Below are 11934 nucleotides of genomic sequence, written 5' to 3'. Positions count from 1 at the left end.
GGTGGAGGAATAAGATGTAAAGGGCTTTTATTGATCAAAGATATTCAGATGCTGTGACATCAAATGCAAAGCATTACGGGCAAGGGCCTTTCACTGCCCTTTTCATATGTATATATTTTTAATACGTGGCTGAAGTTGTCGTTTTAATTATTCCACTTCAGCTGCTCTAATGCCTGTTAGCAACAATTATGGCAAAAGCAATCTCCACTGGGGACTGAAGCACCACAGCCAGGCTTGTCAGCGCACACAGCTCAGCCTGCTGACTCCCTCATAGGAAACATTTTCAATTAAAATGTGGGCAAAATCTGGATAGAAACGTGTGATTATCAGACTCATTGCTGATTTCCTAGAACAGGAAGCAAATCACACCATGCAAGTAAAAATACATGCAAAACATTTAGTTATCGGAGGGTTAGGTTTTCTCCTGGGAAGCACGGATCTCAGTGCTGCATTTCGCAGAAGGATGGTAGGCAGAAAGCAGCCAACAAGTGCATCTCTGGGAGTTTCTGGAAGATTTCTCCTTTCCACAGCGGTTCTGTAATAAAATTTGACCAAAGCACTCGAACTTCAAATTCCTTCCCTGGCAATTCACTACCTGGATATTGAGATTTTGTTTGGTTTCTTAAGGAAGCAAGACTTACGTGTTCATAAATTTTTATTTTTTGTCTGGTTGATTAATTTCAACTCAAATTGGAGAGGGGGAAGTTCCTCAAAAACACCAAGTTGAACCGGTCTCATGGAAAAGGTGGTGGCTACGTGGAGGCAAAGACCTTAAGTAGCCTCAACTCAACAGTGTTAGGGGAGTAATGAGAATCTGCAAAGATGTTATGAGCACCAGCTGGAGGAGTCCTGGCTGCAGGAGCTATGCTGATCCTCGGACCACTTGGTACAGGCATACACAGACCACGGCACCCCCTCACAGTGCAGCCAGGTCATGGGGTAACACTGAACTCACAAGTCACGGCCACGCCAAAAGTCACCTGGTGCGTGCCTCAGAAAGGAGGCAATGGTAGAAATAACAGGCAAGCACGTACTCTGAGACAGAAAAAGCCATAACTGACGAAGCTGGAGAGCTCTTTTAACCATTTCAGGTGTCATTAAGCCACTTCTGGCACTGTGGGAAGCCATTTCTAAATTCATTTGAGTAAGGCTGAAAGTATCATTTTAGATATTGGATCACTGGGGAAAAAAAAAAAAAAAAAAGAATGACAAAAGGGAAATAAGATTCCCCTTTGGGTCTAATCAACATTCGCACATCAGCAGATGTTTTTCGACTCCTCTCAAATAAAAACATACGATGGCATACCTTCTGGTTCCTTTATGGGACACTAATTACCGACTGCACAAAAAGTCTAATCAATGTAGCACGTGATGGCTCTTCTTCACACGTTCTTCACTCACAACCTGAGTTTGTATTTATTGGGATATAAATATCCCAGCAAACTGGGAGTCAGCAAACTGGGAGCATGGCGCGTGTTTCTCTGGCTTGCAAGCCCCACAACAGCGACCACAGGGGCAATCAGTGTCTGCTTGACCGTGTGGCTGAAGCAACGCGTGTTTGCAAGCCATGCTGCTCCCCTGGGAACTTGTCTGCTCTCCCCTGTGTCCACGTGCTGACAGCAGGACCTCGGCTTGAATCTGAAATCTATTTTAGAAGTGATTATGGTGACAGTTCCCGAATGGGAGCACAGACCTGAAATCCTCATCAAATATTTATCTGCTTTATCACCATTCAAAGATAATTTTAAAAGAGATGGAAGATTATAAGGAAATACTGCTACCGACTTACTGATAAATTTAATCCAACCCATGTTATCTCCAGGCACTATCTCAGTGGCACATAGGTGGCCCTCCCCAAAACCAATACCAGCAATTTGACAGCTCACCAGACAAACACTACAGATCCACTTTCCAGATACAGAGGACACACACAAAAGGGAGAGAGCCACAGAAAGAAGCTGAATAATTTCCTTAAGTATGGAGTATCGTTAGCATACGCAGGTAGGCATTTTGTGATGCAAAAAGAAAACACAGGCTGTTCATTTCACAAAGCAAATAACTTAGGAAATGATTAACAGGAAATCAATCGTTGTTACTTATAGATCTATTCTAATGGATGGAAAATAAAAAATAAGGAAACAAAATCATAGCCGTTTTGATGAAAAATTAGATAGGAGTTATTGAAGACAAAACAAAGAACAAAATCATACATAACCCCATCTTTCTAATTGCTGCTTATTGCAATACGCAGTCATGTTTAGCATCGTTAGTCCAAGCGCCTGTCCATATTGCAGAGTTGGATGTACACTAAAATCCTCTGGGCTGAGTTTTCATTTCAAAACACAGAGAATTACTTCGAGGACTACTAGCACTGTTCATTGGGTGTATTTACAAATCAGAGTGCAATGCAGGGAAAACTTCTATGCCTGTAAGACATCTTAAGTTTTTCTTCAGAATAAGCTTTTCCAGATGAGAATGAGTTGTTCTGGCCGCACACGGCATACAAACTGCGACGTGTTATATGCTGCTCATCTTTTTGACTGGGCACCACAATAGTTATTCTCCTACCTTCTCTCTCCACCACACTGGATTTTCCACAGAATCTTCAGATTTCCAAAGAGGCTCGTGGTTAGGAAATAACAGGAGCAGAGAATCAGAGTCACCTCAGCAGTCTTAAAAATCCAGCCATAAACTCTTCAAGTCTTACTACGTAGTACTATTCTCTATCCTTTGCAGGCCTAGAGCAGCCTGATGCTAAAACACACCTATTCTGCACGTATTCTTAAATCTTCTATTTCAAGCTGGTTCTAGTTTAGTGGGATGCAGAAAACAGATGGTAAACCCAAAGTGCAGCAATGGAGTGGTCATTTCCAATGAGCTCCGAGTTGCCTTACTAATTCCTTTAATTCCTTTCTTTTCCTTTTTTTTTTTTTTTTTAATGGTTTACATTAGTCGGTATCACTTCAATGAAATGTTGGCTTTCAGAAACTACAATTTAAGCAAAATTAATCTTTAAGACGTAAAATCTTTCATATCGAGTCTAGAGTTCACCGGGTTTTTGGCCAGAAGTCTTTGCAAAATGAATGCCAATTTATCAAACCTAAATCTTGCAAACTCAATGACCTCCAGAGTTTCTGGGTAAAATTTCTGAGACAGAAAAAGGAAAGGACAAGCCCACCTCCCCACCACCAAATAACCTCAAAGTCCAGGCACTCATGCAGGCTATTAGAAATCCTTCCTAATGAAGGCAAAACACCAGGCAGAGACTTGAACTTGCACATCCCACCTTCCAGCCTATGCAAACATAGACATCACATTTTCAACAGAATAACCTTACAAATCATTCTGATGCGGGGTGCACAGAATGGGAAAATTATTTTTTCCCTTCCAGCACCACTCAGTACAACCTCTATCTTGCAAAGCCTCATAAATAGAGCATCACATGAATAAGTAACAGAAAGTGCATCAGAATCAAAACAGGAAGAAAAAATGGAAGGAAGAGAGAAAGGAAGAACCATTCATTTCAGTTTAACTTCCCCTGTGTTGTTTTTGGTTGATCTTTAAAATCTGTGAGTGATATTCAAGCTGAACTAAGTAATTACCAATTTTTTGAGATGCTTCAATAGTGCCAGAACACTATTCTATATTGTGTTTAGTAGCTAGCATCCATCTTGGGGGATGCCTCAAGCATCTAGCAATGTGTTGATATTTGATCTTTTTTGCACTGACACGATGGCTTAGTTTCTCTGGGTATTAATGTATCGTTCCATAATTAATATACCTGGCATATCCAAAAAGAATTAACCTCGTATTCTGAAAAGCCAGAGCCTAGATTAGGTAGATCATGATAGGGTGTCTAGTGTTCTTAAGAGCCAAAAAATTAACATTCCCAGTTTAAACCAACTAATGAATTTTAAATTAAAAGTTACACCGATGTTGTGATCTGTGCTCTGATAGACACTGAGCTAGCTGAAAACAACCTAAGACATACTGGGAACAGTTTAACTACTGTACTCCATAGCTCCTGACGGGTGGAACTGCATTGCTCCTCAAAGGAGTAAATCACTTCTGCCTTTTGATGTTGTGCAGCTTTCCAGATCTGCGTTAGTTCACACGCAGCCCGTCCAAGTGCCTCCCTGCTGCAGTGCAGTATGCAGCATGGACATACCACAGAGATAGGCGGAAGGGAAGAATTTAACCAATTCTCCACCAAGCAAAGCAATAGGGTTATTCACAGCTATATCGTCGCGGAGATCTAACGATGCACCAAATGCAGAGGCACCTGAGCTCTGCCTTAAGGGCAGCCCATAAAACAAAGCTAGAGTTATTCTAGGGCCAGCACAAAACTTTCTCTAAGACCTTGTACTTCATTTTTTAAATCTGCAGCAACAGCCAGTGAAGTGATTTACAGTTCAGGACCTTTGAAGAATCAATTACCAGAGCCTGATTCACTGGTGTGCACAGATGTCTTCAATGTCACTTACCATTGCTCTACAGATGCAGTGTCCCAAAAGATGGATTATTTCCCTGTATGCCTGCCCTAAAATTTTAGGTAGACATATAAGACTTCACCTAGGTCTGGAAAAGCTTGTTTAAAGGAGATTCATACTCCTGGCTTGAGTCTTGGCATTTACATCTGCCAGAATTGGTAGGATGCATTCCAAGGTACAGTAAGTGTCTCAGTTTGTCAGCTGCCGCTCAGCCTGACCTAGGCAATTAGTCCAAGTCATCATCCAGACAAGTTACCTGTTAATTTCTACAAGACATCCAATATTTTCCTCAAGTTTGCAGAAGTGAGAATTGCGACACCTTGCAGTATTTTTTTTATTACTGCAGTCAAGTGAAAATGCTGCCGTATTAGAATCAGTTAGCAACAAACTACTCTGAAAAAAAAAAAAAAAAAAAAAAGATTAATTTTCCTTACTCTTGGTGCTGTAGCACAGGTATGCATTCATGGAAATACCTCGCCTTTAGCTTTATTCATTTTGCTTTCAAACTGATATCCAATCTGAAAGAGAGATGTTTTGATCCTTCTGCTAAACATGGATCAAACCCTGTATTTCACTTGCAGATACAATTTCCAACTTAGTCATCATGTGAAGTTAATCAAGGCATTTCCTCATCTTGTAATTTCTCACCTGCAGGTAGTTAGAACTATGATTACAATTAAAATTACCATTAAAAACTTCATGCTGTGGTTTCATTACCTATGTCAAAGGAGTTATATTAATTACGAATTATAATATTCACCGAGTTGTGTTAACACGCATCTCAACAGGAATCATGAGATTTCCACTGAAATTTGCAGTTCGAGGCTAAATTTGGGTAAACACCTGAGAACTCAAGTTAAAACTCCACTTAATCAGAGAATGACTCGGCCACTCGAGTTGTCAGAGAGACAGATCAGTACATCGGCCATGAACACACTGACATCAGTGCCTTGCAGGCTGCTGCTCGTTACTCGCTCAGGAAAAGGTCTGGGAACCAACGCAGTTCCCTTCAAAGTCAACTGAAAGACTCTCACAGCACCTCTGTGACTCCTTCCAGCAAGTAACCAGGTGTAATTACATGCAAGGCCGAGGGTGGTGTGCGATATATGGCATTCCTATCTCTGGATATAAAGGCAGCAGTCTGGCTGCACAGAGACAACGTCCAAGATCTGCACAGTTCTTGCACTGGCAGAAGCAGCCACTGTTCTCCTGCACAGGGCCATACTGCATTTCCCCAAAGGAAGCCTTTTAAACTGGGTCACTTGTTCCTTTTAAGGGTAAGTAACAGATAAATTGGAAATCTCCCAATTTATTTGCAATCTGAAAATATGAAAGCCATCTCTGCTATAACCTCTGAAAGGGAAGGTAAAAATATATTTTATTTTCTTCTTAATGTAAAAGAATAAATAGGTATACATGGAGTAAATTAACTACAAAGTAAAGCAAGCATTTGAGCCTTCATACATGTCACAAAGCTGGACGATGTAGAAATAAACAAAAATTATTCATAGATGACCCACAATATATCCACAGTTACTGCATATATATAAATCCAAGTCAAAGCCTTAGATAAAACAAGCTGATGTCAGCAAAAGAAACTGGTCCCATCTTTTATCAACCTTCACATTTTTCCAAAATAATTACTCGTCTTTCCACCTTGTCCTATAGTTACATGTGTGTGCTCTATATACCCTTCTCTGGGAGAACTTTTCTTTATCTATTTAGGTGACCATTCTCTTCCTTCCTATTTTCTTAAGATCAGAACAGACAGTCAAAAGAAGCTGATGATCGTATAACAAATATGAAAGCAAATAGAAGCATTTGCACAGTGCTGACCATCACTGCGAAGGGCATCTCCTAATCCCAAGCACTGACCATCGCGTATCACAGCGACAAGAGCTTCAGCAGCAAGTGAGATATAAACTAAACACCGATTTCACAGACATGCTTACAGCAAGGACCTTAGAATAACTTGCTGCAAATACTGAAATTAATTCTTAATAACCTGGAAAAAAAAAATTAAACTTAAAAAAATTGCAAGCAGTACTAACTACTTAGGTGATACAATGAGAAGTTGGGGTGGATTTATTCAGAAGTCACAAATAATGAAATATAAATTGAATAAAGACATTTACAGAGAAGGAGATTTGCAGGCAGCATGCAGCTGGCAAGACAGAATTCTATTGTCATGAATAAGCTGGAAGCGGGAAAGAGAGAAGGAAACAAAGATAGTCAAGGACAGCAAGATTTAGGGACAAATGGCACAAAGAAATCTGTTCATAAAGAGAAAGAACAGAAAACAATGAATTAAAAAATAAAGTCATGAAGGAAAGAGGAACAAGGAGGATGTGTGAAAAGAATCCAGCTCTCTAGAAGGGCAATTTTTAGTTACTAATGGAAGTACCACCTTCCAGAAAAGCTGCTGCTTGCACGTCTAAATGCAAGCAGCTTTAAGGGAAGTCCAAAAACCCTCAGGCGTAAGAGTCAAAACTGTCTGACTTGGGGAGCTGAGAGAAGAGACGTAACATTTCATATCCATTTTCCGTCTGCAACCCAAATCTGGCACAGATGGCTCGCAAATGATTGTCACTGCCAGAAATCTGCGAGCGATTGTCACCACCAGAAACCCCTTGGCCTGGGAGGAGGTGAGTTTTGCTCTCGGCCTGGATGTTGACACCGCAAAGGTGGCCGGAGGGCAGAACCCCGCGAGGCAGCCGGGCGGTCAGTGCCTGTCTCCCAGCCCAAAGCGTTCCCTGCTCGAGGCAGAGCGGTCCCTTCAGCCTCACCCCCCGACTCCGATCCCCCTCCGGCCCTCTGCAAAGCACAGGGCGCCTCGGCTGCGCTCCCAGCTCCGTTGCTGATCTCCCTTGAGCTGTGCCCCATTTCCTTGCAAGCCAATTCCCTCCAACTTCCATTGGTCTTCATTTCCCTCTCTGGCAGAACTGAAGTGATATTTTATTTCCCTCCCCCTGCTCCCTGCCTGGCTGATGTAGGCTATCGGCAGCAGCTGCCTCTGAAGATGTGCTTGTACAGCTCCTGCCACTGATGCTGGGCACAACAGGGCTTTGATCTCAGCTGCAGCCTCTACGTGCTGTAAGAGTAACACCTATACACGAGCACAGACCCCCGCTAAGAGAGCTCTAACTTCAATGCATTAACAGCCCATGACCAGGCTGATTTTATACATAGCAATAACCTGAGACAAGACAGCCTAATTCAGAGCAGAGCAGACACATGTTCTTTGTACCTTTTCCTTCGGAAAAAGCAAAGCTCTTATAAATTATCCATGCCATCCCCCACAGGAGGCAGCTGAGAGCAAGCTCGCCTGCGCTGTGATGCGCTCACCATCACAAACTGCACCTTGCAGAGGGGGCGAGCACTTTACCTGTGCTGCTGCCCCTAGGATAGATGATATACCAGCATTTCAAAAAGCCCGGAGAAACAAGCGTGGGACACCCTTCATCTTCATGCGCATTCCCGTTCCAGAACTTGTTTACGCATCACGCTTTCAGCAATCTTCTTAGCTGCTCTAATTGCTATGATTCAGGAATTTACAACACAGCTCTGCTCCCAACACAATTTTCATCCCACTGCAGTCCCTCACCTTGCAAATAAATACGCAGCGACTCTTTACAGCTGCAATTTCTAAGCACAACCTCAAAACTTCAGAGCAAATTCGTGAAAGCTAGGAAAATTGAGCCTCCTAAAAAATGTCCCACATAAAATAACGAATATTATTACCATCACCCTGTATATATCAAGAGGCACGATGCCACTGCGTAAGCAGGCTGTGGATCGCTTTATCTGTGCCTTCCACTCAACGTGTACCCGGGGCATAGCCCGCGGGGTCCTGCCGGCCACAGCAGCTCCATCCCTACAAATCCTCCCAGAAGCAGGCATCTGTGCAGCGGTCCCGGGGGGCTGGCGGCAAAGTTACTCCTATGGGTACTGATTGCAGCTGAAAGTCTCTATACATTTCTCATTAAACAGGTTGGATAGTTCTATGAAGGCTGCTTTAAAAGGTATAGTATCAAAACTTATTGCTAAAGAAGTAAGAATGTAACAATAATAGGCACTAGGACCTTACTCCAAGCACATTGATGCTTTTATCTTAGGCAGCAGCTTAGCAACAGTTTCTTTTCACTGCAGTTAAGTAGCATGGGGAATGTCCTTACTTCTCTGAGGCACAACAGCATAAAATAAAAACGAGTATCTTGATTTCAGGGATTCCCTGCATTAAAAATGAGCTCAGGAAAACAATGTGAAACTGGAACATATTTCTAAACTAAAAAAAAATCACCTTCTCTGAATCGGTAACGATTCCATCCATTTTTGCTTTGTATTTTCTACTGGAAACTGCCAAAGGATCCCCAAGCAAAATACCCCTGTGCTTGAGAATGTGAATCCTAAGGAAGTTCTCCCTTACTCCCAATGGCCATCCAGAGTCACCTTTTTGGAAGGGAGAAGGAGGGAGGAGTACATGAGCTGCAAATGATTTTTTACTTAAGTCTAAACTATTTTGATTCTTTGTAATAAATGACAGAGATATTATTAAAATGGGTTCAGTTTTGTGTTTGTTTCTTTAAAGAAAGCTGTAGGCAAGTATACCTGGCATGTAGTAATATAAGCAAGGACTTAATCATATGCTTGAATTTCTATCTATGAAATACGTTTTGTTGAAGATGAATGCAATGTATTTACATTAAAAATCACTTCCCAATTATATTTCATAACGTTAGCAAACTTGAATCTCCTCATCCTATGACTATTAGTGTTTCAAAAACACAATATGGAAGAGAAGAAGAAGAAAAGGCATTTAGGGCAAAATGCTGAAACCCACAAATAACATGGACCTTTCATACACCTTAGTATGAAAATACTTGCACCGACGCTGAAAGAATTGTTTCGTGTTTTTTTGTTAACTCACCCAAAATGTTCTCAGCATCTTAAGAGCAGAAGCGTAATCTGCTGTGTGAGTTTGGGACGTGCAGAGTGCTTAAAGAGTTGTGCAAGACACCCAGAACTGACTCCCTCTGGATCGTGCCACTGTAAGGAAAACTGTGACGTTTTGCTGAAGGAAAAAACACTTCTCTGAGTTAATTCAGGTACATAGCTGTGCATACACTCAAGGGGGCAAGGAACAGGCCCCTGAACTCTGACAGTGCAGCTGTGGGACTCGCTACAGCAAGCAGGAATGTGAAGCAACGGGGCAGGTAAGGACGGGGCTGTTTGCTCCCAGAGAGAAGACGAAGTATCCCAAGGGGTGCACACCCGGCTGCTCCCTCACTTCGCACGTTTCACTTCCACAAAAGGCGACTTTGACCTAAGTTACAAATAAAACATTTTCAGACATAACACTGGGAGGCTGCTGTTTCCCAGACGGGCACGTTTAGGGGCTCCTGGAAGCAAGATTTGCACAGACCAACCTCTGCCTCTGGAATTAGCTCTCTGGAGACGGCAAAATAAGTCAACTCCCTTGAGAGAGCTCAAGTTATAGAAGCCTAACCCAGACCCGTCAGAGCAGAAGCACAGTGTGTTTGCCTTTTGGTTTGGGGGCACTGCTGGCTGTAAGCACACGGTTAACATTCACGAACACCGTGTTGGAAACGGCACAGCTACTGTCACACCAGCGTTTCCCTCAAGATCCAGGGCTTTGTCTCTGCTCGCTTCCCTGAACCACGAGGAATAAAAAAAAAAAGAGAAAAAGCGGCTTCATCCCCTTCTTCTGCTGCTCTGTGTGTGGCGTTTCCCCGCGGCGGCCCGCGGGCTGCGCTGACGCACGGGGCCGGCGGGCAGCGGCCGCGGTCGCTCCTGGCAACGGCGGCGCCAATGGCAGCCGGGCGCTGCCGGGCGCTGCCATGGCGATCCCGGGGCTCGCCATGGCGGCAGCGGGCCCCGTCCCGTCCCGTCCCGTCGCGTCCCGTCCCTCTCCTCACCTGTAAGGGATCCAGTCCGCCTGGTGCCTCGAACTCATCTCTCCACGGCGGCGGTGCCCGGAGCCGGGGGGTGAAGGAGAGGGAGAGGAGGGAGAGGGAGAGGAGGGGACGCGGCGGCTGCTGCTGCCCGAGTCGGATCCCGCCGCCGCGCCGCGGGCAGCATCCTCCGTCCGGGGCGCCGGTTATCCCGGCAGCGGCCGCCGATACCTCCCCCCGGGGAGGGCTGCCGGCAGCAGCAGTACCAGCGGCGGTGGCGGCGGCGGGCAGGGCTGCATGGGGAGCGGCAGCGAGGCGGGGGGCGAAGGAGGGGGCGGAGGGCGGGCAGGGAGAGGGAGAGGAGGGAGAGGAGGGAGAGGGGAGGCAGCGCCGCGGCCCCGCTGCCCGCCCGCCCCCCGCTGCCGCCGCCGCCGCGCTGAGGCAGCGCCCGGGCAGGGCGAGGAGCGGGGCCGCCCCCCGAGCCGGGACCGCCCCTGCCCCGGCAGCCGCAACGCCTCCGGTCACGGTGACGGCCGAGCCCTGAGGCGGCCGACGGGCGGGCAGCGCTCGCGGGTTCGAGCCGCGCCTCAGCAGCAGCCCGAAATGCCCGCGATTCGACCCAAAATGGCTGAGGCGGCGCGGGCTGAGGGCTGGGAGGGGAAAGGGAGGGCAAGGGCGGCTCTGCTACAGCCCTGCAGGCGCGGCAGCAGCGTTAAGGGGTGTTTGAACTGCCGGCCCTGCCATGGAGACCGCTGCTCCGCCAGCTGCCGTCAGCTTCTGGCTCCACGCTTGTTTGCTCAGCGAGTGGATAAAGCAGAAGGGTGCCTGTATGCTTCACTCGCATGCAATGTTGAAAAGCTGTTTCCTATAAAGGCAGAACCCTGAATATTAACAGAATCACGGAATCGTCTAGGTTGGAAGAGACCTCAAGATCATCGAGTCCAACCTCTGACCTAACGCTAGCAGTCCCCACTAAACCATTTCCCTAAGCTCTACATCTAAACGTCTTTTAAAGACCTCCAGGGATGGTGACTCCACCACTTCCCTGGGCAGCCCGTTCCAATGCCTCACAACCCTCTCGGTAATAAACACGGTCTGAAGAAAGAAAGAATTAAAGAAAAATATAATCTCTCCTCTTTGCTCTGAATAATTGCCATCAGACACCTAATATCTGTTTTGTTTTGTTTGTTTGTTTTCTGTTTTGTGTATGGAAGAGATTTAAAGAAAAAGGTTAGCTGAAGCCACCTTTGTGCACAGAATGGGCAGTGGGGAAATAAACCATCAGGAAGCTCGGTGTGGCACCCACTGCAGCCTGGAAAGAGGTAGAATATATAGAGAGAAAAGAGAAAGGAGCACCTAAGTGAGGGAGACACGAAGCTCTGACTTGCTAAGCCAGCCCCAAATCACAGTGTTGGTCCTCTACAAGGTGGTGTGAACTCATGCAGAAGGATGCAGGTTATCCCACCTCAAGGTACTGCAGGATGAATCATTAAGAGTGTGGAAAGGTGCACGTCTGAGCAGAGAGTGGAAAA

The 11934-nt window shown here is 45.3% G+C and overlaps 1 protein-coding gene across 9 annotated transcripts in view; it reads right to left on the bottom strand.

The window, feature by feature from the left end:
• The window catches only part of TUB (TUB bipartite transcription factor), a 59203-nt gene extending 48417 nt beyond the window's left edge, over positions 1–10786 (bottom strand). The window contains exon 1 of one of the 9 annotated variants that reach the window (XM_082762131.1): positions 10427–10786. In XM_082762131.1, coding sequence (XP_082618257.1) covers positions 10427–10464 — 38 coding nt within the window. In that variant the 5' untranslated portion in view covers positions 10465–10786. The remainder of the gene's footprint in view (positions 1–10426) is intronic. The other 8 variants (XM_082762133.1, XM_082762135.1, XM_082762132.1 and 5 more) reach the window with 8 other exon arrangements.
• Positions 10787–11934: the final 1148 nt, after the last annotated feature.

Source organism: Aythya marila (assembly GCF_965140915.1).
Source record: "Aythya marila genome assembly, chromosome: 5".
Classification (NCBI taxonomy): domain Eukaryota; kingdom Metazoa; phylum Chordata; class Aves; order Anseriformes; family Anatidae; genus Aythya; species Aythya marila.
The sequence above is the reverse complement of the archived record's forward strand: the minus strand, read 5'-3'. Positions and strand labels throughout refer to the sequence as shown.